A 25,792-nucleotide genomic window follows, 5' to 3' on the forward strand; every position below is an offset into this window, starting at 1 on the left:
AGGCTTTTCTACTCCCAAAGAATCACAAGGAGCAGGTTCCTCTCAACCCCACAGCGATGTGGGCACAAGTTGTGGGACCAAGTAAGCCTACGATTGAGTGTGGTCTCACCTGCAGAGGAGAAAAGTTCCACCTGCCAGGGATGCTGGACACCGGTGCTGACGTGACCATCATTGCTCGCTCAGAGTGGCCAGCACCCTGGGATCTACAGCCAGTACCAGGCATGATTTCAGGGATTGGTGGAGCCACAGTGTCTGTGTGGAGCAAGAACAACGTCCTCATCGAAGGGCCCGAAGGCAAGCTGGCAACCATCCGCCCATTCGTGGTAAGGGCCCCCATCACCCTTTGGGGAAGGGACATTCTATCCCAATGGGGGGCTTCCCTACGTATTCCCAGCCAGGATTTCTAACTGGGGCCACTGAGGAGCGCGCACTGCCAGATACTCCTCAGCTCACCTGGAAAAGTCATGACCCGATCTGGATCGAGCAGTGGCCCCTTTCTGAAGAAAAGCTGTGCGCACTACAAACTCTTGTGGAAGGACAGCTAATCAAAGGCCACATCGTTGAGACCACCAGCCCTTGGAACTCTCCGGTCTTCGTACTGAAAAAGCCTGGAATGGACAGGTGGAGGCTCCTCCACGACCTTCGCAAAATCAACGAAGTCGTCGAGGACATGGGCCCCTTACAGCCAGGCCTGCCCTCCCCATCGATGCTGCCTAGAGACTGGACACTTGCTATCATAGACATTAAAGACTGTTTTTTCAGCATACCTCTGCACCCTCTCGACGCCCCCCGGTTTGCGTTCTCGGTGCCATCGCTTAACAGAGAGGCTCCACTTCAAAGATATCATTGGCGTTTCCTGCCTCAAGGATTAAAGTCCAGTCCTACTATATGCCAGTGGTATGTTGCTCACATCCTGTCTCCTGTTCGGAAGCTATTCCCAGAGGCAATCATCCACCACTATATGGATGACATCCTGGTCTGTGCATCAGAAAAAGCTTACCTGGACAAAGCAGTTAAAAAGACTATTGAAACCATAGAAAAGGCAGGATTCGAGATCCGTGAGGACAAAATACAGTACACCAACCCATGGACTTACCTTGGCTTCCAGATCCGGGAAAGGACCATCGTACCCCAGCAGCTTGCCATCTGAGACAACCCAAAGACCCTGAGGGACTTACACAGCTTGTGTGGATCCATCAACTGGGTGCGTCCCATGCTAGGAATCACAACAGAGGACCTCGCTCCCCTGTTCAACCTTCTCCGTGGCCACGAGGATCTGGACTCTCCATGCCCTCTGACAACAGAGGAACGAGATGCCATCACCAAGGTCCAAGAAGCCCTGTCTTCACGCAAAGCCCATTGCTTTGAACCCAGCCTGCCCTTCCAGTTCGTCATTTTGGGAAAAGCACCTCGGTTCTATGGACTGATTTTCCAGTGGGACACTCAACTTTGAGACCCTTTGCTGATCCTGGAGTGGATCTTTACAAATAACCAACCTAAAAAGACAATTACCACCTTCCAAGAAATCATGGCACATCTAATAAAAAAGGCTAGATCTCGCCTCCACTCTCTTGCAGGGTGTGAATTCACATGCATATACTTGCCACTGACCACTGGGGACCTGGAGCATTTGCTTCAGACCAATGCAAGTCTCCAGTTTGCCCTAGATAGCTATACAGGCCAAATTTCAGTTCATATCCCCAAACACAAACTTTTTAATCGGGATGTGACCTTTCATCTGACCCCAAAATTAGTCCAAAGCAGGACTCCTCTCAAAGCTCTAACCATCTTTACAGATGGCTCAGGGTCATCCCACAAGTCGGTAATGACATGGAAAGACCCAAATACCCAAGAATGGGAATCTGATATTGAAATAGTGGAGGGATCTCCACAGATTGCAGAGTTAGCAGCTGTTGTCAGAGCCTTTGAGAAATTCAAAGATATACCTTTTAATTTGGTCACGGATTCAGCTTATGTTGCTGGTATAGCTATGAGAACAGAACATGCCCTTCTCAAAGACCTTTCCAATCCAAAGTTACACCAATTGATTTCTACATTGACACGCCTAATTTCCAACAGAAAGCAACCCTATCATATAATGCATGTGAGGTCACACACCGACCTCCTAGGCATCATCACAGAAGGGAACAGGAGAGCGGATGCACTAGCCATGGCAGTGGAAACTGCTAATGTCCCTAACACCTTTGCCCAGGCAAAGTTGTCACATGCATTTTTTCATCAAAATGTACCTGCCCTTATCAGAATATTCAAGCTTTCGAAAGAGCAGGCAAAAGCTATTGTTGCCACATGCCCGAGCTGTCAAAACTACCAGATACCATCCATGGGGACGGGAGTCAATCCCCGAGGTCTGAACAGCTGCCAGCTGTGGCAGACAGATGTAACTCATTTCACACCCTTTGGCAGGTCAAAATACGTGCATGTATCGGTTGACACATTTTCAGGAGCAGTGTTTGCATCATCACATACAGGAGAAACTACACAGCACACCATAAAGCACTTCCTCCTTGCCTTCGCTACTCTGGGAGTACCAAAAGAGATCAAAACAGACAATGGACCTGCCTATACCTCTCGTAAGCTAAAAGAATTCTTCAGTGAGTGGGGGATAGAACACAAGATAGGCATACCTGCAAACCCCACAGGACAATCCATCGTAGAAAGGACGCATCAAACCCTCAAAAGAGTCCTCAATCAGCAGCAAGGAGAAACAAGAGCCATATCTCCAGTTGAAAGACTTTGCAAGGCTCTCTATGTCATCAACTTCCTAAACTGTACAACATCAGAGCCTGACCCACCAATACTTCGGCACTTTGCAAATACCACCCAAGCAAAGCTCACCGAGAAACCACCTGTGCTAGTGAAGGATCCAGAAACACATCAAATCACAGGACCTTTCCAACTGATTACTTGGGGAAGAGGGTATGCGTGTGTTCTACTACCATCAGGTCCAAGATGGTACCCAGGAAAAAACATCAAACAGTACCTAGGCACTGCAAACACTACCGCTACAAACACTGACAAGAATCCTCCTGAGTCAAACACAAGTCCTCCTCAGAATCAAACAAGCTCTGCCTGGAGGCGAAGACGTCGCCGAATCTCCACATGCATAGGGAAAGACTGTTCCACCACGCGACAGCAGACAAAACAGAAAGCTGAATAACATTCTGCTGCGTTCTGCTGCATTTCGCCAGAAGTTAGATATAGCTTGAACACAAAATTGTTCTCTGAATTTCATGTTTTTACCCCTCTGTACCCTAAAAACCCTGTTGTTCCCTTTTCTTGTCTCTTATCAAAAAAAAACCTATACCTACTTCCCCCATCATTAGCTTTTTAGAAGAAAAAAAAAAAAAAAAAGGGGGGGGGGGAAGAAAAAGGGAGAAGACCCTAACCCTCTTGTCATAAAGATAACAAAATTTGCTTATATTCCCTATCAGAAGCCCCATTCCTGTCCAAAGATGAAAAATATCTCAGTTGGTGCTGTCCTTACTGCTGCCTGGATGCTCTTCACTGTACCGTATGCCATCGGTTGGATTAGCCCACAGCCTAGCCATAATGTTTGGGTAACCTTAGCAAAAACATTAAAACAGGATAACATGTGTTTATCCATGGGAAGTGTTGATAACCCACTTTCCACATGTCTAGTAGGAATTCCCTTTGCAGCCGATCACTGGCCCGTCTATAACACAGAGCTCCTCGGCACCACAGGTAAGAGACCCAACCTGGTAGATACTTGGGACGAGTGGACAAAAAATGTTGCCCAATGCTCTAGAGGAACCCCAAGAATTGGACCTGCTGGGGTCCTCCAAGGCAACATACTGCATCAAATTTTACTTCAGACGCCCGAAAAATAATTGGCCAGAAATTGACCAGACCAAAAACACATACCGAAAAGACATATCACCCATTAACAAAGCCTACAAACCCCCTGATTGGTGTAATTACACTGCTCGTGTGATCTCTGTGTCCTCTCTCAATCCCAAAGTATTACCCAAGGGAACGTTTCTCATCTGTGGTGACAGAGTGTGGGCCGGGATTCCCTCTCGACTCCAGGGAGGTCCCTGTACCCTTGGGAGACTTTCTACCCTAACTCCAAATATCACCTTGTTACACAATTGGAAAAAAGAAAGTGAATTAAAACGCCGCAAAAGGTCCTACACAGAATTTGATGAAAATTGCGATCCCCGATTATACGATTGGAACAAACCAAAAAAGATTGCTGTCTCCGTATTCCTACCATGGGTAGCTGCAGCCAAGGCCCTAGGCGAAATAAATCACCTCGGGTGCTGGCTCAGTAAGCAGGCTAATGCTACATCTGCAGCCCTGAGTGATCTCTTAAAGGAAGAAGAAACCACAAGACATGCATCACTCCAAAACCGAGCAGCAATTGACTTCCTGCTGCTGGCCCACGGACACGGCTGCGAGGACTTCGAAGGGATGTGCTGCTTCAACCTCTCTTCACGCTCAGAATCCATCCATGCGAACATCCAGAAACTGAAAGACCTTGTGAAGGACTTGAAAGTAGAAAACAACCCAGACTGAGTTAATCACATGTTCGGTCAATGGGGATTAACAGGATGGGTTGCATCTTTGGTTAAGGGAATGTTGTGGATTTTCCTGGTGATTGTCATTGTATTAGCCATGTTCTCATGTCTCTTTCATTGTTTCAAAAGAGCTATAGGGAACCCTTTTTTCTAAATACAGAAAGTGGAGTTGTAGCAGGCACAGGCCCTGCAAACCTTGTGCCTTGGCATTCAGAGGCCTAGGACAGGCAAAATGCTGAGTCATGATGACTGAACCTTAGGAGCCCCTCTCTCCCGCTCTCGGACCCTTGCTTATCTCTCTGTAAGGCTATAGGTCACTTTCCTTTAACCCTTACATTGCACAATTCTCAATCCCCTCTTCCCCTATATAAACCCCTGTTTCTGCACAGCTCATCAGAGTAGGGCTGTCACTGAACCCCTTTGCAGAAAGAAGATAAAGGACATCACTGCAGAATATTGTACACAGCCCCTCTCCTCTCTTTCCTGGTCTTCTGAATGCCTGCTGCATGCCCCAGCCGAGCCTAGCAAGCCCAAGAGCTGAAATCACTCATGAGCTGAGAATCACTAAAGCTGAATATCACTGAAGGCTTGCTAAGGCGCAGGCTGGAGGCGCTGCCAGAGCTCGGGCGGACTGGCTCTCCTTAGAGCTGAGCTATCCGGCTTTAGTGCAGCTCCTGGGTACACCCCGTAGCCCAGCTGGCGGCATTAGCAGACTATCAATTTTGGCAATGACTGTATGAAAAGAGGGACGGTTCTTTCCCATAGCAAGGAAAGCACGGAGCCCCAGTGCTCCAGGAGCTGATGAGAGGCAGCCCTTGACATCCCAAGATCAGCCAGACTTGTCAGGTGGCCCCTGGGAGGCCAAGCCAGCCAGACCTGGTCCATCTTCCCTGGGCTCCATGGGGCCTCACAGTGTCCCAATGGTCCCTTGCTGCCATGAGGCCCTGAGGTGTCATAATGGCCCCTTGGTGATACGAGGCCCTGAAGGGTGGGAATGGTCTCCATGGTTCCATCAGGCCCCACAGAGCCATACTGGTCTCTGGGTCCATGAAGCCCCGCTGTGTCACCATGGCCCCTTGGCTCCATGGGCTCCAGAGGTGCCACAAGGATCCCCTGGGTTCCATGGGCTCCAGAGGTGCCACAAGGATCCCCTTGGCTCCATGGGCTCCAGAGGTGCCACAAGGATCCCCTTGGTTCCACGGGCTCCAGAGGTGCCACAAGGATCCCCTTGGTTCCAGGAGGTCCCCACAATGTCACAGGGATCTCCATGGGAAGGAAAGAACCCAGCCCCAGTGTCGCAGGGGCAGCCACCGGAGGCCAAGGCCAGCCAGCCTTGACGGTACTGGCAGATTTTGCCTGGCAGCAACCCTTGGATATAGGGAATTTGAGAGGGGGAATCCCAATTTCAGGCACGGACACCCGGAGGAGAAGGATGGTTCTTTTCCATAGGAAGGAAAGCATGGAACACCGGTGGTGTTTCAGGGGCAGATGAAAGGTGGCCATCAGAGGCCTGGGCCAGCCAGACCTCTCTGTCCTGGTAGCTTTTGTCTGAAAGCAGCCCTTGGATATGGGGAATTTGGGAGGTGGAACCCCAATTTTGGTGGTTTCTGCATAGATAAGAAGGACGGTTCTTTTCCAGAGGAAGGAAAGCACCGAGCCCCAGTGTTTGCACAGCAGGTGAGAGGCAGCCCCCAGGAGGCCAAGGGCAGCCAGACCTGTCTGTCCTGGCAGCTTTCCCTTGGGAGCAATCCTTGGATGTACGGAGTTTTGGAGGTGGAATCCCAGTTTTGGCCGTGGTCAAGATGGATGGTTTTTTCCCATAGGACAGTAAAGTCCAAGTGTTTTGGAAGAAGATGAGAGGTGGCCACCCTCAGGCCAAGCCAGCCAGACCTGTCTCTCCTGGCACCTTTGGTCTAGGGGCTGTCCTTGCACTGAGGGCATTTTGGAGCTGGAATCTCAGTTTTGGCTGTGGGCGCCTGGACAGGAAGAAGAGTTCTTTTTATCAGGAAGGAAAGCACCGAGCCCCAGGGTTTCAGAGGCAGATGAGGGCCAGCGCTCAGGAAGCCAAGGCCAGCCAGACTTGTCAGTCCTGGCAGCTTTGGTCTGGGAGCTATCCATGGATATAGGGAATGCCCAGGTTTGGCCATGGGTGCCTGGTCAAGATGGATGGTTTTTTCCCATGAGAAAGAAAAGCACACGGTTCAGGATGCAAAGGCAGACAAGAAAACCGCAGCGAGACGCAGGGAGAAGAAAGACTAACTAAAATTAACTGAAATATTAAACTGCGTGCGTAGAAGGATTTGACCAATCCTGTATTAGCTTCAGGCGTGAACAGCAGCACACAGTATAAATATGGCTTGCTGTTTGCAATAAATCAGCTGCACTTGATCACACTGATCATGGCGTGATGGCCCGTTACTGATCCTCCACAGATCTCCTTGGCCAAAAAGGGACCCAGAACACCCCAAACCCCACCAAAACACCCCCAAACCCCCCAAAAAAACCAACAACCAAGAAACCAGACCTGAAATAGCCCAAAATCCTGAAAAACTGCCCCAAACCCGCCCCTAAATACCCAAAATCTACCCCAAAACACCCCAAATCCCTCCAAACATCCCCAAAAGCCTTTGAAATTGCACCTGAATACCCTAAAGCCGCCCCAAAACACCTCAAATGCCTTCAAGCTGCCCCAAAATCCCATAGAAACACCCTGAAATCCCTCCAAACCACCCCAAAACACCCTAAATCCCATAAAACTGATCCAAAATCCCAGAGAGGTACTCCAAAATCCCAGAAAACTGCCCCAGAAATGGTCCTGACCCTGCCCCACACCACCCCCCATTCCCCTGCTACCCCAGGTCAGTTCAGCTCAGCCCAAATCCTCCTTTCTTTATTCCAAATCCTCCTTTTCTCAATGCCAAAATCTCTTTTCATCCCTTATCTCTTTATTTGACCCCTAATCCTTCTTGTCCTCCCAAAATTTCCTTTTCCCACCCCAAATCCTCTTTTTCCCACCACAAATTCTCCTTTTTCTACCGCAAATCTTTTGTGTGTCCTCAAATCCCTTCTCCCATCCCCAATTCTCCCTTTTCCACCCAAAATCTCCACCTCAAATCCCCTTTCCCCACCCCAAATTCCCTTTCCCCACCCCAAATTCCCTTTTCCCACCCAGATTCTTTCCCCATCCTGAATCCCCCAATTCCCACCCCAACCCCCCCTTTTTTTCCAGCATTGTACCCAGGGACTCTCTGCAGACATTGCACCTGGAGCTGCCCCAGACAAACCCCAAACAACCCCAAACTCCAAACAAACCCCACTGTGCCCCCAGGGCTGGAGTGGGTTTGAGGGGTTGGGGATTGGGGGGGTCATGGCCCCAAACTTCGGGGATTGTGGAGGTTTGATCCTAAAATTTGGGGTTTGGGCTGGACTGACATCTCGGGGCTCGCGGGTTCAGGATTTGGGGGTTTGGGATTTGCAATTTGGAATTAGGGGGTTTTTGTCCCCAGGATTTGGGGATCAGGGGGTTTGACCCCAAACTTTGGGATCAGGGCAGTTGGACACCCCAGATGTTTCAAACCCCAGGATTTGGGGTCGGGGGAAGTTGACCCCAGGATTTTGGGTGTTTGACCCCAATGTTTGTCCCCCCCCAGGTTTGGGGTCGGGGTTGAGATCGGAGCCATTCCCTAGAAAGAGCGGCGGGATCGGGATTGGGAACTGGAACGGGATTGGGATCGGGAAGGGCAGAGAGCCCGGCCCAGTCCCGGGATGGACCCATGCCCACAGTCGCGGACCCCTCCCCAGCCGCAGCCCCTCCGCAGCCGCTGAACGGAGCCTCCCTCAATCGCAGCCCGCCCCAGTGCGGATCGGAGCCATCCCCAGAGCCTCCCCCATTCCCGGCGCGGAGCCTTCGATCCCTTTCTGGGGCGGCTGCTGCCGCTTCCAGCCCATTGCTGGCGGTTCCGAAGGGCTCCGGGGAGCCTCCCCATTTTGGGGGTGCTGGGGTGGCCCCAGGGCCGCCCCGAGGGCCGAGGGGGGATCGAAAGCGCCAAACCCGAGGGGCTCCCGGGGGTCCGCAGCGCGGCCAGCGCGAAACAGCTTCTGGCCAATGGGAGCGCGCGGCGCTGGTGACGACACAGTTGCCGGGCAGAAACTCGGCAAAGCCCTGGCCCCGCCCGGCGGCTCCCAGCCAATCAGCGCCCGGCGCGGCTCTGACTCATCAGTGTCCGGGCGGGCCCGCAGCGCCCCGCGCTCCCCGCCAGCGGAATTTGGGCAGGGGGGAGGTGACCCTGGCCATGGGCATGGGGGCGTGCGGGGGCAGCTGGGGCCGCACTGGGGGCACTGGTGCCGCTGGGAGCCCCCCCGGCCGCGGGGGCAGCGGGGGGCGCGCTGAGAAGGGCACCGGGGGCCCCAAATTAAACCAAGGGGGGGTCGGGACCCCCAAACGGAGCAGGAGGGGCCTGGAACCCCCAAAACCGAGCACGGGGGGGGGAGGGGGGGAGGTGGGGGACTGACTGGACAACGATGGGGAAGGGGCGGCAGAGCAGGAGGAAAAGAGAGGGGAAGGGACCCCCAAACCAGGATCCAGCCAGCTTGGTGGGGCCGCCTTTAGCCCTGGATGGGAGCCAAAGGAGCCAAGGGCAGCCAATGCTTTTTCCCAGCCCGTGCCATCCCAGCCCATGCGATCCTAGGCTCTGCTATCGCAGTCCATGGGGTCCCAAGCCATATTTGATCCCATTCCATGTTTGATCCCAGCCCATGTTTGAGCCCAGTCTGGGTGGTCCTGCACACACTCCCAGGGTCTGGAATTCCAGTTCCCAGCCAGGAAAAAATGCTCCTGCCCTTGAACTTCCTTCCTATCCTCTCAACAAATTACAATAAAATTATAAATCAATAAATTATACATCATGAAATAATTTATGATAAAAATGAAATATAATAATTTGAAATCTTCCTTACAATACTCCAATAACAATTCAAGCCAAAACAACTATTACTGTAACACTACCAATACATATAAATAAACACATTATATACCAAGAAATACCTTTTGAAAGTTTTAATTCAATATTAATCTACTTTAGATAAAAAATATCTAAAACAACTAACATACAATCTAACACACCTTACTAAAACAATTCCTATTACAAATATGCTAATCACAAAACCAAACACCATCATAATTTCTCATACATTTTAACCAAACAATTAAACTTTAACAACACCCTTGAGTACTCCAAACCAATTAAAATTACTTTTAAAAATTTATTTGTGGGTGGGTGGTTTTAATTGGATATTGGTTTTGGATTGTTTGGGTTGGATGATGTAAAAAATGGGATTGTTATAGGAATTTAATCATCTGAGAAGGCGGCACTCTGCAAACAGAGCTGACTGAGAATGAACGGGACAGAAATCAGTAAGGGCTTCCCTTACCGGTGCCTCCGTTGGTGTCGGGTCAAGGCAGAGCTGCTGGAGAAGCTCTTCCCACACTGGGGACACTCGTAGGGCCTCTCCCCAGTGTGGATGCGCCGGTGCCTGATGAGGGTGGAGTTGTGCCTGAATCCCTTCCCACAGTCGGGGCAGCGGAAGGGCCTCTCCTCTGTGTGAATCCGATAGTGCCGGAGGAGATGGGAGCTGATCTGAAACCTCTTCCTGCATCGATCACACTCGTAGGGCCTCTCCCCAGTGTGGATCGTCTGGTGGACAATCAGGTTAGAACGCTGGCTGAAGCTCTTCCCACACTCCCCACACTCGAAGGGCCTCTCCCCAGTGTGGGTCCTCTGGTGGCGGATAAGGTGGGAGCTCTGGCTGAAGCTCTTCCCACACTCCTCACACTCGTGGGGCCTCTCCCCAGTGTGGATGCGCCGGTGCATGACAAGATTGCAGTTGTGCCTGAAGCCCTGCCCGCAGTCGGGGCAGCGGAAGGGCCTCTCCTCTGTGTGCGTGCGCTGGTGCAGGAGGAGACTGGAGCTGGTGGGAAACCTCTTCCTGCACTGATCACACTCGTAGGGCCTCTCCCCAGTGTGGCTCCTCTGGTGCCTGATCAGGTCAGAGCTGCAGCTGAAGCTCTTCCCACACTCCCCACACTCGTAGGGCCTCTCCCCAGTGTGGATCCTCTGGTGCAGGATCAGCTCGGAGTTCCGCCTGAAGCTCTTCCCACACTCCACGCATGTGTGGGGCTTCTCCCCATCATGGAGCTGCTCAGGGAGCACCAGCTCCGAGCTCTGGCTCCATCTCCGGCCGCCTTCCCGGCCCAGGCTGGGTCTTTCCCTCCTCAGATCGCCGCCATCTGCCTTTGCAGCCCCTCCTCGTGCGGCATCTCCGGGCCTTTTCCTCCCCGTTGCCTTCCTGCGCCGTGGAGCCGCTCCAAACGGCCTCTGCCACGAGCTTCTGCCCCGGGGATTTGTCCTCCCTGCTCTCCAGCCTCAGCTCCTGCTCTGGGGGAGGAAGGACAAGCAGAGGATGGCATTTGCCTCCGGGCCACAGGCAAGGGCAAGGAGATGCCCCAGGGCGTCCCCAGCACAGGGGCTGTGCTGCAGCCGGGGCCCTGCTGGGCTGGGAGATGGAGCAGGACACAGGGGCAAAGGGGCACTGACTTCCTCCTCACCTGCCTGCGTGTCCCGGGGCATCTTCCTCTTCCTCACAGCCTCCCAGGGCTTGGCAATGGGAAATCCTGCTTTGGGGAAAACAAGGGATGAGCATGGTGAGTTTGAAGGTCCCTCTGCCCAAGTCCAGCTCTACAAGTCACCGGCCATCTGGGCTCCAGAAAAACCTCCCAAACATCAAGATTCAGCCCTGGAAAAGCCTCCCAGGAGTTCCCCGTCCCTGCTCCCTCCCCTCTGGTGTTCGGGGGTTCCCCCTGTCCCAGCTGCTGGGGTCACGCTTGCATTGGGGGTCCCCCTTCTCCTGGGTGCCCGCCCTCCCCAGGCTGCTGGCAGTCCCAGCAGTCCCAAAAGCTCCCCCCTCTCTGCTCTCCCCATGCAGGGATGCCGGGGCTTTCTGGGCTCCCTTTTGGGCTCCCTTCTCCCCTCGCTCTCTGCTTTGGGCTGCAGGGGCTCCAAGGAGTCCCCCCTGCCCCTCTCCGGGCTCTTGAGGCTCCCGCCAATGGCGCCGCTCCCCCCTCTCTGGGCTCCCCACTTTGGGCTCCTGGCGGACACAGGGCTCTGCTCCTCCAGGCTGCCTCTGCCGGCAGCCGCCACCGGCACCCCGCAATGTCCCCCCAAGGGGCCTTTCCCGCTCAGCCTTGGACTGCTGCATTCTCCAAACATCCCCCAAAAACCCAACTGGGAGCAACTGGGAGTGACTGGCTGCATGCTGCGGGTGACTGGAAACAACTGGGCTTATACTGAGATCATACTGGGATCTTGCTGGAGGTGACTGGGATCATCCTGGCAGTCAGTGCCACTACACTGAGGCTGACTGGGAGTGCTTGGCAGCAAATGGGATCCTACTGGGACAAACTGGGACTGACTGGGAACATGCTGCAGGGAACTGGGCTACACTGGGAGTGACTGGAAGGACAGTGAGGGTGCAAGAGAGCAACTGGAACCATGTGGAGCACAACTGGTTCATACTGGCAGTGACTGGGAGCACACTGGGCTCACATTTGGATCACACTGGGAGGGACTGGACTGACACTGGGAGGATCTGAGAGTGACTGGGAACACACCCTGCACATCATCCCCCACACTGGGCCTGACTGGGAGCAACTGGGAGCACACTGGGAGCAAATGGCATCAGACTGGGACTGACTGGCTTGATCCAGGAAGCAACTGGAACCATGCTGGAGGCAGCTGGGACCACACTGGGAGAGACTGGAAGCAACGGGGATTATACTGGGACCACCCTGGGAGGGCTGGCATGTGAATGGGATCAAACTGGAGCTTCCTGGGATCATCCTGGGGGTGAAACCGAGTGACTGGGATCACACTTTGGGCTACTGGGAGCAGCTGAGAGAAACTGGGATCATGCTGCAAGCAAACTGGAGGAACTGGGAAGGACTGGACGCACGCTGGAGGCAACTGGGATATTCTGGGCATGACTGGGGGATCACACTGGGATAACTGACACCTTACTGGGGCCACTGGCAGTGCCTGGAAATGACTGCAGACATGCTGGGGGCAACTGGGATATGCTGGGAGTGTCTGTGACCATCCTGGGGGGACTGGAACCACCCTGGGAACAACTGGGACCATGCTGGGGAGAACTGGGACCACCCTGGGGGCAACTGGGAGTGAGTGGGACCATGCTGGGAGGGACTGGGATCATCTGGGGAGTGACTGGGACTATAGCAGGGGCAACTGGGTTCTACTGGGACCATACTGGGAAGGTCTGTAACCACAGTGGAGTGATGGAACCACACTGGGAACAGCTGGGCCCATGCTGGGAGCTGTTATCAGAGGAACTGGGAGCAACTGGGATAGAACTGGGGTCAAGTGAACCACAGTGAGCTAACTGGGAGTGCCTGGCAATGACTACGAGCATGTTCAGGGCAACTGGGATATACTGGGAGTGTCTGAGACCATATGGTGGTGACTGGGACCACACTGGGAATGTGCTGGGGGAACTGGGAACAAGTGGGAGTGATGGGATCATACTGGGAGTGACTAGGTCTATGCTGGGGGCAACTGAGAGGAACTGAGAATAGACTGGATCAAAGTGGGAAGAACTGGGAGCAACTGGGTCCTTCCTGGGACCAAATTGCATCCTCATATTGAGTGCCTGGGACCAACTGGGCTCATACTGGGAGCAGCCACTCCCAGCCCCAGGACACCCCAAAAACACCTCCGGGGGACCTCCCGTGTCCCCCCGAGGGCCATCTGCGGCTCGGCTTTGCAGCCCTGCCAGCTCCAAACATCCCCCCCAAAAAACCCCAAAGCCAGGCACCCCCCGGCAGATTTGGGCCCAGCTCCCCCTGCCCGGGCACCTGCGGCACGGGGGGCGATGCTCCCGGGGCTGCGGCCACTTCAGGCAGCGCCAGCGGCACCAGATTCCTTCTGTCCCCTTCTCCTGCTCTTCCTGCTGCCGCTCGGCCTCTTCCTCCCTCCTCCTCCTCCTCCCCGTTCCCCAAGGCCCAACCCTGAGGGGAAAGGGAGCAAGGAAAGGGCGGGAACCGTGAGGGGAAAGGGCCGGGGCCAAGGGGACGCGCAGCTCCAAAAGGGCCCGGTTTGGCTTGAAATCACCCAAAAGGGCCTCAAATGCAGCTGAAATTAGCCAGCTGTGGCCTAAAGTCAGCCAAAGAGGATTTAAATGATCCAAAGACGTCTAATATCCAAACAAAGGGGCCTAGAATTGCCCAAACTGGTTTACACCTCCCTCACAATGGCCTAAAATCACCCTTAAATCTCCAAAATGCACCTAAAATCCACGCTGCACGTACCTGCTTCAGCCTCAAATCTCCTGAATGAGCCTCAAATTCATCCGGTTTTGTCAGAAATCACCTAAGTTGACCTAAAATCTCCCACACGTGCCTGAAACAAACACGAGAGGACCTAAGGTCATCCTAAATGACATCGTTTGGTGTAAACTCTCCCAAAGAGGCAAAAAAATTACTCAAATGAGCCCAAAATCACCAAAACCAGAGACCTAAAATCACTCACCCAGGATTAAATTCACCCACATGGGTGTAATATCATCCAAAGGGATCCCAAATCCCGCCTCAAGCCCACCAGATTGGGCCGAAATTCAGCCAAAGGGGCCTCAAATGCCCCCGCACAGGCTGGGGATCCCTGGCGGCAGCTGAAGCCCAGCCTAAAGCTGCCCCGCCCGGCCCAAAATGCGCCCGAGGGGCCGAGCCTGAGGCCGAGCCCGGCAGCGGCTCCGCGCTCGCTCCGGGCCCTCCGCGCTCGCTCCGGGCAGTTTTGGCCGCGGCCCCGGACGGGCCCGGGCGGGACTGGGAGGGAGCAGGGAGGGCTCGGCAGGGCTCGGCCATTTGGGGCTCGCTTGGCCTCGGGCCATTGTGCTGGGAGTTGAGGGGCAGTCGCTGCGGGCTGTGCAGACAATGATTGCCTTTGGGGCAGCTGGGCAATTTCGGGGGGTTGTGGATTCTGGGGGGCTCTATTGGTGCTTTGAGGGGGGGTGTTTTTCTGGGAGAGTTTGGCGTTTTATTAATATTTTTGGTTTCTTTTTTAATTTTGGGGGTATTACTGGGATTTTGGGGGATTTTGTGGGAATCTCTGGGATTTTTAGGGGGGTTTTATTGGAATTTCTGGGGGATTTTGGGAGCCTTACTGGAATTTTGCAGGTGTTTAGATGGATTCTTTTGAGGTCTAGGTTGTTTGAGGAATTTTTGGGTTTTGTGTGGAATTTTTTGGTTTTGTGGGTGTTGCCAGGATTTCTTTGGGTCTTGGGAGGATTTGTGGAGCTTCTGGAGGGTTTGGGGACATTTATGGGGGATTTGTGAGGTTTAATTGGGATTTTGGGGAGTTTGTTGGGATTTCAAGAGATTTTGTGGGCTTTTATTTGGATTCTAGGATGTCCTAATGGGATTCTGTGAGATTTAATTGGGATTTCATGGGTTTTATTTGACTTTGGGGCTTTTAAGGAGATCTTGGGGCCTCTCAGCCCTTCCCTACACCCAGGTAGAAACCCAAAGCCTCCCCCCAAAATTCCACTAAAACCCCACAAATCCCCTAAACATCCCAATGAAACCCTCCAAAACCCCAGAGAATCCCACAAAATCCCAGTGGAACTCACCAAAATTTAAAAAGAACTCCCAAAAATTTCAAGGAATCCCCCCTCAAAAAAAAAAAAACCAACAAAAATAACAAAACAAAAAACAACCCAAATAAAATCCCTCAAAACCCAAAATGCCCCAAATTAACAAAAGTCCCCAAAATCGTGTAACCCCCCCAAAAAACCCAATAAATCCCTCCAAACACGCCAATAATTCCCCCTAAACTCTAAACAAAATTCTCCAAAGCCCTAAAAAGCTGCCCCAAAATCCCCAAAAACCCGCCCCAAACCCCAGAATCCCCCCACGCTCCCTGGGGCCGTCCTGGCTCAGGGGCACCGGCCGGTGGAACAGGAGCCGCTTCAGGGGGCCCTCGGAGCTTTTTGGGGAGGGGGCACCATGGGAGACCCCCAAAAACGGGGGAGGGGGAACGCCTGTTGTGCCCCCTCCCGAAAATAAAACCGCAGACCCCGGTTCAGGGTGGGCCTGGGACCCTCCGGGACCCCCAAATCTCCCCCAGGACCCCTCCAGGAACCCCAAATCTCCCAGATTCCACCTAAGGTTGGCCCAGGACCACCCTGGCCCCCCAAACCCCCCCCCAATTACCCTTAGACCCCCCAGTTCCCCGCAAAATTGACCCCAGACCTACTTGAGACTCCCCAAATCCCATCAGACTGCCCCAAATCCCCCTCAGACCCCTCAATCCCCCCAAACCCAATAAAATCCCCTCAGACTCCCCTAAATGCCCCCCAGAACCCCTCAGAAACCCCCTCAGTTCCTCTCGAAATCCCCCCAAAATCCCCTCAGACCACCTCAATTCCCCTCAGATGCCCTTAAACCCACCTGAGAACGCTCCAGACCCTCTCAAGCTTCCCCCAAAGCTCCCTAGAGCCCGTTCAGCCCCCTCACTCCCCCCAAACCCACCGCACACCCCCTATTCCCTGTCACAGCCCCCCAGGTTCCCCCGGCCCCACCTCAGCTCCGCCTCAGCAGCTCTGACCTCAACATCTCCCGCCCCCGCCGCGCGCGCGGGCTCCCCCAGCCAATCCCTGCGCCGCGCCCCGAACCAACCAATCACCGCGCGGCTCCCCTCAGCAACGCCCGCCTCCGCCGCGCCGCCGCAGCCAATCAGAGGCGAGCCGCAGGCGGCGCCCCTCGGCCGCCGGTGCCGCCCCCGGGGGGTCTGGGGAGGGGCCGGGGGCGCTGAGGCGGCACCGGGGGCCGGGAGGGGTCTGGAGCGGGGCTCTGGGAGGGGTCGGGGGGGTTTGGGGAGGGGTCGTAGGGAGCTCTTTGGGGGTCTGGGGGGGTCCTTGGGGGGATGTGGGAGGGGTTTTGGGAGGCCTGGAGTGTCCTGGGCCGGGTTTGGGAGGGGCTGGGGGGTCCTGGAAGGGTCCTGGGGGGATCTGGGGAGGGGCCTTGGGAAGGGTCTGGGGGGGTCTCAGGGGACAGCCTGGGCTGGGCCCGATTGGGGTCTGGGGGCTCTCAGGGGGTTCTGGGGGGGCTTTGGGGATCCTGGGCCAACCTTGGGGGGCTCTGGGGGGGTTTGGGGGTTCCTGGAGGGGTCCCGGGGGGTCCCAGGCCCACCCTGGACCGGGGTCTGGGGGTTTCGTGGGGAGGGGGCACAACAGGCGTTCCCCCTCCCCCATTTTTGAGGGTCTCCCATGGTGCCCCCTCCCCAAAAAGCTCCGAGGGCCCCCCTGAAGCGGCTCCTGTTCCACCGGCCGGTGCCCCTGAGCCAGGACGGCCCCAGGGAGCGTGGGGGGAGTCTGGGGGGATTTCTTTGGGATTGGATTTTGTGGGGATTTTGGGAGAGTTTTGGGGGATTCTGGGGTGGCTTTTTTGGGTTTTAGGGAATTTTGTGGTTTAGGGTGGAATTATTTGGTTTTTAGGGAGAATTACTGGGTTTTGGGGGGGTTTTGTGGATTTGGGGAATTTTGGAATTTGAGGGATTTTATTGGGATTTTGCAGGGGGTTTGGTTTTTTCAGGGGATTCATTGAAATTTTGGGGAGTTTTTTAATTTCAGTGGGTTTCACTGGTATTTTGTGGGGTTCTCTGGGCTTTTGGAGTATCTTACTGTAATTTTTAGAGTCTTTTTGGGGTTTTAGTGGAATTTTGGGGGACCTTGGGTGGTCTTAGGGGGCTTTGGGTTTCTACCTGGGTGTAGGGAAGGGCTGAGAGGCCCCAAGATCTCCTTAAAAGCCCCAAAGTCAAATAAAACCCATGAAATCCCAATTAAATCTCACAGAATCCCATTAGGACATCCTAGAATCCAAATAAAAGCCCACAAAATCTCTTGAAATCCCAACAAACTCCCCAAAATCCCAATTAAACCTCACAAATCCCCCATAAATGTCCCCAAACCCTCCAGAAGCTCCACAAATCCTCCCAAGACCCAAAGAAATTCTGGCAACACCCAAAAACCCCAAAAAAATTCCACAAAAAAAACCCCAAAAATTTCTCAAACCACCAAGACCTCAAAAGAATCCATCTAAACACCTGCAAAATTCCAGTAAGGCTCCCAAAATCCCCCAGAAATTCCAATAAAACCCCCCTAAAAATCCCAGAGATTCCCACAAAATCCCCACAAAATCCCAGTAATACCCCCAAAATTAAAAAAGAAACCAAAAATATTAATAAAACGCCAAACTCTCCCAGAAAAACACCCCCCCCTCAAAGCACCAATAGAGCCCCCCAGAATCCACAACCCCCCGAAATTGCCCAGCTGCCCCAAAGGCAATCATTGTCTGCACAGCCCGCAGCGATTGCCCCTCAACTCCCAGCACAATGGCCCGAGGCCAAGCGAGCCCCAAATGGCCGAGCCCTGCCGAGCCCTCCCTGCTCCCTCCCAGTCCCGCCCGGGCCCGTCCGGGGCCGCGGCCAAAACTGCCCGGAGCGAGCGCGGAGGGCCCGGAGCGAGCGCGGAGCCGCTGCCGGGCTCGGCCTCGGGCTCGGCCCCTCGGGCGCATTTTGGGCCGGGCGGGGCAGCTTTAGGCTGGGCTTCAGCTGCCGCCAGGGATCCCCAGCCTGTGCGGGGGCATTTGAGGCCCCTTTGGCTGAATTTCGGCCCAATCTGGTGGGCTTGAGGCGGGATTTGGGATCCCTTTGGATGATATTACACCCATGTGGGTGAATTTAATCCAGGGTGAGTGATTTTAGGTCTCTGGTTTTGGTGATTTTGGGCTCATTTGAGTAGTTTTTTTGGTTCTTTGGGAGACTTTACACCAAACAAAGTAGTTTAGGATGACTTTAGGTCCTCTTGTGTTGGTTTCAGGCACGTGTGGGTGATTTTAGGTCAACTTTGGTGATTTCTGGCAGAACCAGATGAATTTGAGGCTCATTCGGGGGATTTGAGGCTGAAGCAGGTACGTGCAGCGTGGATTTTAGGTGCATTTTGGAGATTTAAGGGTGATTTTAGGCCATTGTGAGGGAGGTGTAAACCAGTTTGGGCAATTCTAGGCCCCTTTGGGTGGATTTTCGACCCCTTGGATAATTTAAATCCTCTTTGGCTGACTTTAGGCCACAGCTGGCTAATTTCAGCTGCATTTGAGGCCCTTTTGGGTGATTTCAAGCCAAACCGGGCCCTTTTGGAGCCGCGCGTCCCCTTGGCCCCGGCCCTTTCCCCTCACGGTTCCCGCCCTTTCCTTGCCCCCTTTCCCCTCAGGGTTGGGCCTTGGGGAACGGGGAGGAGGAGGAGGGAGGGAGGAAGAGGCCGAGCGGCAGCAGGAAGAGCAGGAGAAGGGGACAGAAGGAATCTGGTGCCTCTGGCGCTGCCTGAAGTGGCCGCAGCCCCGGGAGCATCGCCCCCCGTGCCGCAGGTGCCCGGGCAGGGGGAGCTGGGCCCAAATCTGCCGGGGGGTGCCTGGCTTTGGGGTTTTTTGGGGGGATGTTTGGAGCTGGCAGGGCTGCAAAGCCGAGCCATAGATGGCCCTCGGGGGGACACGGGGGGTCCCCGGGAGGTGTTTTTGTGGTGTCCTGGGGCCGGGAGTGGCTGCTCCCAGTATGAGCCCAGTTGGCCCCCCCGTGTGCCCCAGTTTCCTCGGCACACCCAGTATGAGCCCAGTCCCTCCCAGTCATTCCCAGTGATGATGCCATTTGCTCCCAGCAAGGTCCCAGTTGCTCCCACTTCCTCCCGCTTTGATCCCATGTGTTCCCAGTTCTCCCAATTCTCCCCTAACATAGTCCTTGTCACTCCCAGTATGATCCCAGTCTCTCCCAGCTGGTCCCCAGTGACTCCCACTTGCCCACAGCGTGTTCTCGGTTCCACCAGCACATTCCCAGTCACTCCCAGTCTGGTCCCCGTCACCACCCGTATGGTCTCAGACACTCCCAGTTTTTCCCAGTTGCCTCCAGCATGATCCCAGTTTCTCCACTTGTGGTCTCAGTCCTCTCAACATGGTTCCAGTACCTCCAAGTTTATCCCAGTTGATCCCAATGTGTTCACATTTTCCTCCCAGCATGGGCCCAGTAGTTCCCAGTAACCCCCAGACAGGTTCCTTTCACATCCACTGTAATCCCAGTATGATTGCAGCCACTCCAGTATGATCCCAGTCACTTGCAGTCTAATCCCAGTTGTTCCCAGAACCTCACAGTCTGATCCCAGTGCCCCCAGTGTGATCCCAGTTGCTCCCAGCATGGGCCCAGCTGTTCCCAGTGTGGTTCCATCACTCCACTGTGGTTACAGACCCTCCCAGTATGGTCCCAGTTGAACCCAGTTGCCCCTGCTATAGTCCCAGTCCCTCCCAGCATGGTCCCACTCACTCCCAGTTGCCCCCAGGGTGGTCCCAGTTCTCCCCAGCATGGTCCCAGATGATCCCAGTGTGGTTCCAGTCCCCCCAGGATGGTCACAGACACTCCCAGTATATCCCAGTTGCCCCCAGCATGTCTGCAGTCATTTCCAGGCACTGCCAGTGGCCCCAGTAAGGTGTCAGTTATCCCAGTGTGATCCCCCAGTCATGCCCAGAATATCCCAGTTGCCGCCAGCATGCATCCAGTCCTTCCCACTTGCTCCAGTTTGCTTGCAGCATGATCCCAGTTTCTCTCAGCTGCTCCCAGTAGCCCAAAGTGGGATCCCAGTCACTCGGTTTCAACCCCAGGATGATCCCAGGAAGCTCCAGTTTGATCCCAGTCACATGCCAGCCCTCCCAGTGTGGTCCCAGTATAATGCCAGTTGCTTCCAGTCTCTCCCAGTGTGGTCCCAGCTGCCTCCAGCATGGTTCCAGTTGCATCTTGGATCAAGCCAGTCAGTCCCAGTCTGATGCCATTTGCTCCCAGTGTGCTCCCAGTTGCTCCCAGTCAGGCCCAGTGTGGGGGATGATGTGCAGGGTGTGTTCCCAGTCACTCTCAGATCCTCCCAGTGTCAGTCCAGTCCCTCCCAGTGTGATCCAAATGTGAGCCCAGTGTGCTCCCAGTCGCTGCCAGTATGAACCAGTTGTGCTCCACATGGTTCCAGTTGCTCTCTTGCACCCTCACTGTCGTTTCTGTCACTCCCAGTGTAGCCCAGTTCCCTGCAGCATGTTCCCAGTCTGTCCCAGTTTGTTCCAGTAGGATCCCATTTGCTGCCAAGCACTCCCAGTCAGCCTCAGTGTAGTGGCACTGACTGCCAGGATGATCCCAGTCAGCTCCAGCATGATCCCAGTTGATCCCAGTATAAGCCCAGTTGTTTCCAGTCACCCCCAGCATGCAGCCAGTCACTCCCAGTCACTCCCAGTTGCTCCTGGCATGATCCCAGTTGCTCACAGCTGCTCCCGGTAACTCTCAGCATAATCCCAGTCACTCCCAGTATATCCCATTTGCCCCTCCCATGGTCTCAATTGCCCCCATAGGCTCCTGCTCACTCTCAATATGATCCCAGTCTGATGTCGGCACAAACCTAGTGCAGTCCCAGTCACTCCCAGTATGATCCCAGTTTGATGTCAGCACAAACCCAGTGCAGCCCAGTCCCTCGCAGTGCTGCCAGTGCTGGGGTCCCGCAGCCCTCTGTGCGTTCCCCGCTGCCGGAGGTGCCGAGAGGAGCCCCAAGGGCTGGCAGTGCCCGGGCAGGGTCCCCAGCCTGGCCCAGTTTGGATGTGCAGCCCCCAGTTTTCCCAGTTTGCCTCTCCTCTTGCCCGGGCCGGGTTCCCCCGCCCGCAGCGGCTGCGAGCAGCCGAGAGCCCCGCGCTGCCCGTGCCGAGCTGTGCCGGCTCCATCGCCGCTCCTGGCGCGGCTGCGAGGGCTCCGGGAACGGGGCAGCGAGGGTGTGGCTGCTGCTGGGGAGGAGGAGGAGGAGGGAGGGAAGGGGAGGGATGAAGGAGGAGAAGGAGGTGGGGTTAGGGAGGAGGACAAGGAGAAGGGATGCAAGGGGAGGGAGAGAAGAAGGAGGTCGGGATAAGACAGAGGAGGCGGAGGAGGGGGGACGGAAGAGGAAGAGTGGGAGGAAGAGGAGGGGCAAAGGCGGATCAAAGAAAGCAGACGGAACCACGCGGTTGAGCCCTCCCTGAATTCGCAGCCCCCAGCTGTGGGATCATCGCCCCCCATCCCGCAGGTGAGCGGGCAGGGGGAGCTCGGCCCTGATATCGCGGGGGGCCCCTGGGTTGGGTTTTTGGGGGATGTTTGGAGAATGCAGCGGTCCAAGGCTGAGCAGGAAAGGCCCCTTGGGGGGACATTGGGGGTGCCGGTGGCGGCTGCCGGCAGAGGCAGCCTGGAGGAGCAGAGCCCTGTGTCCGCCAGGAGCCCAAAGTGGGGAGCCCAGAGAGGGGGGAGCGGCGCCATTGGCGGGAGCCTCAAGAGCCCGGAGAGGGGCAGGGGGGACTCCTTGGAGCCCCTGCAGCCCAAAGCAGAGAGTGAGGGGAGAAGGGAGCCCAAAAGGGAGCCCAGAAAGCCCCGGCATCCCTGCATGGGGAGAGCGGAGAGGGGGGAGCTTTTGGGATTGCTGGGACTGCCAGCAGCCTGGGGAGGGCAGGCACCCAGGAGAAGGGGGACCCCCAATCCAAGCGTGACCCCAGCAGCTGGGACAGGGGGAACCCCCGAACACCAGAGGGGAGGGAGCAGGGACGGGGAAGTCCTGGGAGGCTTTTCCAGAGCTGAATCTTGGTGTTTAATAAAAATCTTGGGAGGTTTTATTGGCCCCACATGCCTCGTGATCTCTAGAGCTGGACTTGGGCAGGGGGACCTTCAAACTCAGTGTGCTCATCCCTTGTTTTCCCCAAACCAGGATTTCCCATTGCCAGGCCCTGGGAGGCTGTGAGGAAGAGGAAGATGTCCCAGGAGCTGCTGGCAGGTGAGGAGGAAGTCAGTGCCCCTTTGCCCCTGTGTCCTGCTCCATCTCCCAGCCCAGCACGGCCCGGCTGCAGCACAGCCCCTGTGCCGGGGACGCCCTGGGGCATCTCCTTGCCCTTGCCTGTGGCCCGGAGGCAAATGCCATCCTCTGCTTGTCCTTCCTCCCCCAGAGCAGGAGCTGAGGCTGGAGAGCAGGGAGGACAAATCCCCGGGGCAGAAGCTCGTGGCAGAGGCCGTTTGGAGCGGCTCCACGGCGCAGGAAGGCAACGGGGAGGAAAAGGCCCGGAGATGCCGCACGAGGAGGGGCTGCAAAGGCAGATGGCGGCGATCTGAGGGGGAAAGACCCAGCCTGGGCCGGGAAGGCGGCCGGAGATGGAGCCAGAGCTCGGAGCTGGTGCTCCATGAGCAGCCCCATGATGGGGAGAAGCCCCACACGTGCGTGGAGTGTGGGAAGAGCTTCAGGTGGAATTCCGAGCTGATCCTGCACCAGAGGATCCACACTGGGGAGAGGCCCTACGAGTGTGATCAGTGCAGGAAGAGGTTTCCCACCAGCTCTGGTCTAGTCAGGCACCAGCGCACGCACACAGAGGAGAGGCCCTTCCGCTGCCCCGACTGCGGGCAGGGCTTCAGGCACAACGCCCATCTTGTCGTGCACCGGCGCATCCACACTGGGGAGAGGCCCCACGAGTGTGAGGAGTGTGGGAAGAGCTTCAGCCAGAGCTCCACCCTGATCCTGCACCAGAGGACCCACACTGGGGAACAGCCCTATAAGTGTGGGGAATGTGGGAAGAGCTTCAGCCAGTGTTCTACCCTGATCCAGCATCAGAGGACCCACACTGGGGAGAGGCCCTACGAGTGTGATCAGTGCAGGAAGAGGTTTCGGATCAGCTCCCATCTCTTCCAGCACTATCGCATTCACTCAGAGGAGAGGCCCTTCTGCTGCCCCGACTGCGGGAAGGGATTCAGGCGCAACTGCAACCTCATCAGGCACCGGCGCATCCACACCGGGGAGAGGCCCTACGAGTGTCCCCAGTGTGGGAAGAGCTTCTCCAGGAGCTCTCACTTGACCCGACACCAACAGAGGCACCGGTAAGGGGAGCCCTGCGAGTGCCCCGAGTGCGGGAAGAGCTTCGTGCGCTGCTCCAGCTCCATCCCCCACTGGAGGAGCCACGCTGGGCACAGCCCTGGTGACCCACATTCCCTGTGATCCATGCTGGAAACACACCTGCCTGCTTCTCTTGGTTTGGCCTTAATTTGTTTCTCTTCTCCATCTCTTTGCCCTCCAAAAGCCAAGAGGGATCCATCTGTCACCTCAAAACCACTCAATCCCACTGAAAACAACTGAATTTTAACCCATGAAGGCTCAGTCCCACCTCAAGTTGCTTCTTCCCTCCTCAAAAAACCTCAATCCCACACCAAACTCAGTCCCTTCCACAGCCACCAGGGTGGGATGGGGTTGGGAGGGGATTGGGAGCAGTGGGATCCCAGTTTGGAGCAGGGGTGGGGATTGTGTGGGGCTGGCTGGGTGGGATGGGTTTGACAGCAAATAAAACTTTCAGAGTTTCTGATTTCTGTCCCGTTCATTCTCAGTCAGCTCTGTTTGCAGAGTGCCGCCTTCTCAGCTGATGAAATTCCTATAAAATCCCATTTTTTAAATCATCCAACCCAAACAATCCAAAAACCAATATCCAAATAAAACCACACACCCACTTTTTTTTTAATAATTTTTAATTTTTTAGAGTACTCAAGGTTGTTGGTAAAGCTTAGTGGTTTGGTTAAAATATATGACCAATTATAGTGGTGTTTGGTTTTGTGTTTAGTGTATTTGTGATATGAATTATTTTACTAGCGTGTGTTAAATTGTATGTTTGGTTTTTTTAATATTTTTTCCAAAGTATATTGGTTATTGGGTTAAAACTTTCAAAGCGTATTTCCTGTTATATAATTTGTTTCTTTACATGTATTGGTAATGTTACAGTAATAGTTGTTGTTTTGGCTTGAATCATTATTGGAGCATTGTAAGGAAGAGTTGAAATTATTATATTTCATTTTTATTCTAGTTTTTTTCATTCTAAGTATAATTTATTTAATTAAAATGTTATTGTAATTTGTTGAGAGGATAGGAAGGAAGTTCAAGGGCTGGGAACTGGAATTCCAGACCCTGGGAGTGTGTGCAGGACTACCCAGAGTGGGATCAAACATGGGCTGGGATCAAACATGGGCTGGGATCAAACGGGCTGGGGGCACATGGGATGGGACCAAACAGATCAGGACGGCACAGACTGGGATAAACTGGGCTGGGATTGTATGGACTGGGATGGCACAGCCTGGGATGGCACAGCCTGGAATCAGTGGGACTGAGAAAAAGCATTGGCTGCCGTTGGCTCCTTTGGCTCCCATCCACGGTGGTTTATTTGCCCAATTATCCAATCAAAAATAAACCAAACAAAATTAAATGTAACAGCAATTTTCATTAAGTAGTTTAGTATATATAAAATTGAATACACTCAAAATATTGACAATATGATGTGGTTAAAATTAGGGATAATTTGGTTCTGATAATAGCGCAGAAGCACACAAAACAAAACAACAATAACCGTGCGGGGTACGGAGCACAGGGCTTTTGGACCCCCGCCACCTCACCTACGAGCCTGCCGAGCCAAAATCCCCCTTTTCATGCGCTATGTCATCACCATCTCCTCCCATTTTCCATGTGTCACATCTGTGTCACCACCCTCATCATCACCTTTACCACGCAAGCTCCACCATCCTTTTAGGGGGTCGCATGCTCTTTGGGGGCCGTCTTGGAGGAAGGGCTCTCTTCTTCCTCGTGTCCTTCATTTCCCCTTTTGGGTTACACACGCGCACCAAGTGTGAGCCAAAGCTGGTATAATATAAGCCAATATTATGTTCCAATGTTAAAGCAATAAATCTCATATAATTAACATTTTCCTGGTGTCCAACCCAATTCTCCTCTCTTCCAGATAAATTTAGTAATAGTTATCTCTTGCTTCTTCCTGCTCTGAACATCTGCAGGAAAAGGGGGGACCCCTCCTCCCCCTTCCTTTCTTGGCATTTACCTTTGAACTGTTTTATTATTTCCAAATATGTATTACTGTATCAATATTGATTACTGTTTCAATTTTGTCAGCAGCAATCACACCTATTTTTCACATTGCTAAATACGTACCGATTTTTTATATAAATATAAAATTAGGTAATAAAACTGAAACAACTATTTTTACAAATAAGAAATAAATACAATAAATATATTTCATTAAAATACTAAAAATAAATAATAAAATACAT

General features: G+C 54.2%; 2 protein-coding genes across 2 annotated transcripts in view; one reads left to right on the forward strand and one right to left on the reverse strand.

Moving 5' to 3' along the window:
- LOC119696487 overlaps window positions 1–25,792 on the reverse strand; it is a 1,710,157-nt gene that overhangs the window by 222,306 nt on the left and 1,462,059 nt on the right. Inside the window, 1 exon segment of the mRNA XM_038126215.1 lies at window positions 9,990–10,752. Coding sequence (XP_037982143.1) covers window positions 9,990–10,752 — 763 coding nt within the window.
- The window catches only part of LOC119696488, a 1,499,846-nt gene that overhangs the window by 194,886 nt on the left and 1,279,168 nt on the right, over window positions 1–25,792 (forward strand). Inside the window, 1 exon segment of the mRNA XM_038126216.1 lies at window positions 22,846–23,517. Coding sequence (XP_037982144.1) covers window positions 22,846–23,517 — 672 coding nt within the window.

This window comes from Motacilla alba, unplaced genomic scaffold (assembly GCF_015832195.1).
Source record: "Motacilla alba alba isolate MOTALB_02 unplaced genomic scaffold, Motacilla_alba_V1.0_pri HiC_scaffold_31, whole genome shotgun sequence".
NCBI classification, from domain to species: domain Eukaryota; kingdom Metazoa; phylum Chordata; class Aves; order Passeriformes; family Motacillidae; genus Motacilla; species Motacilla alba.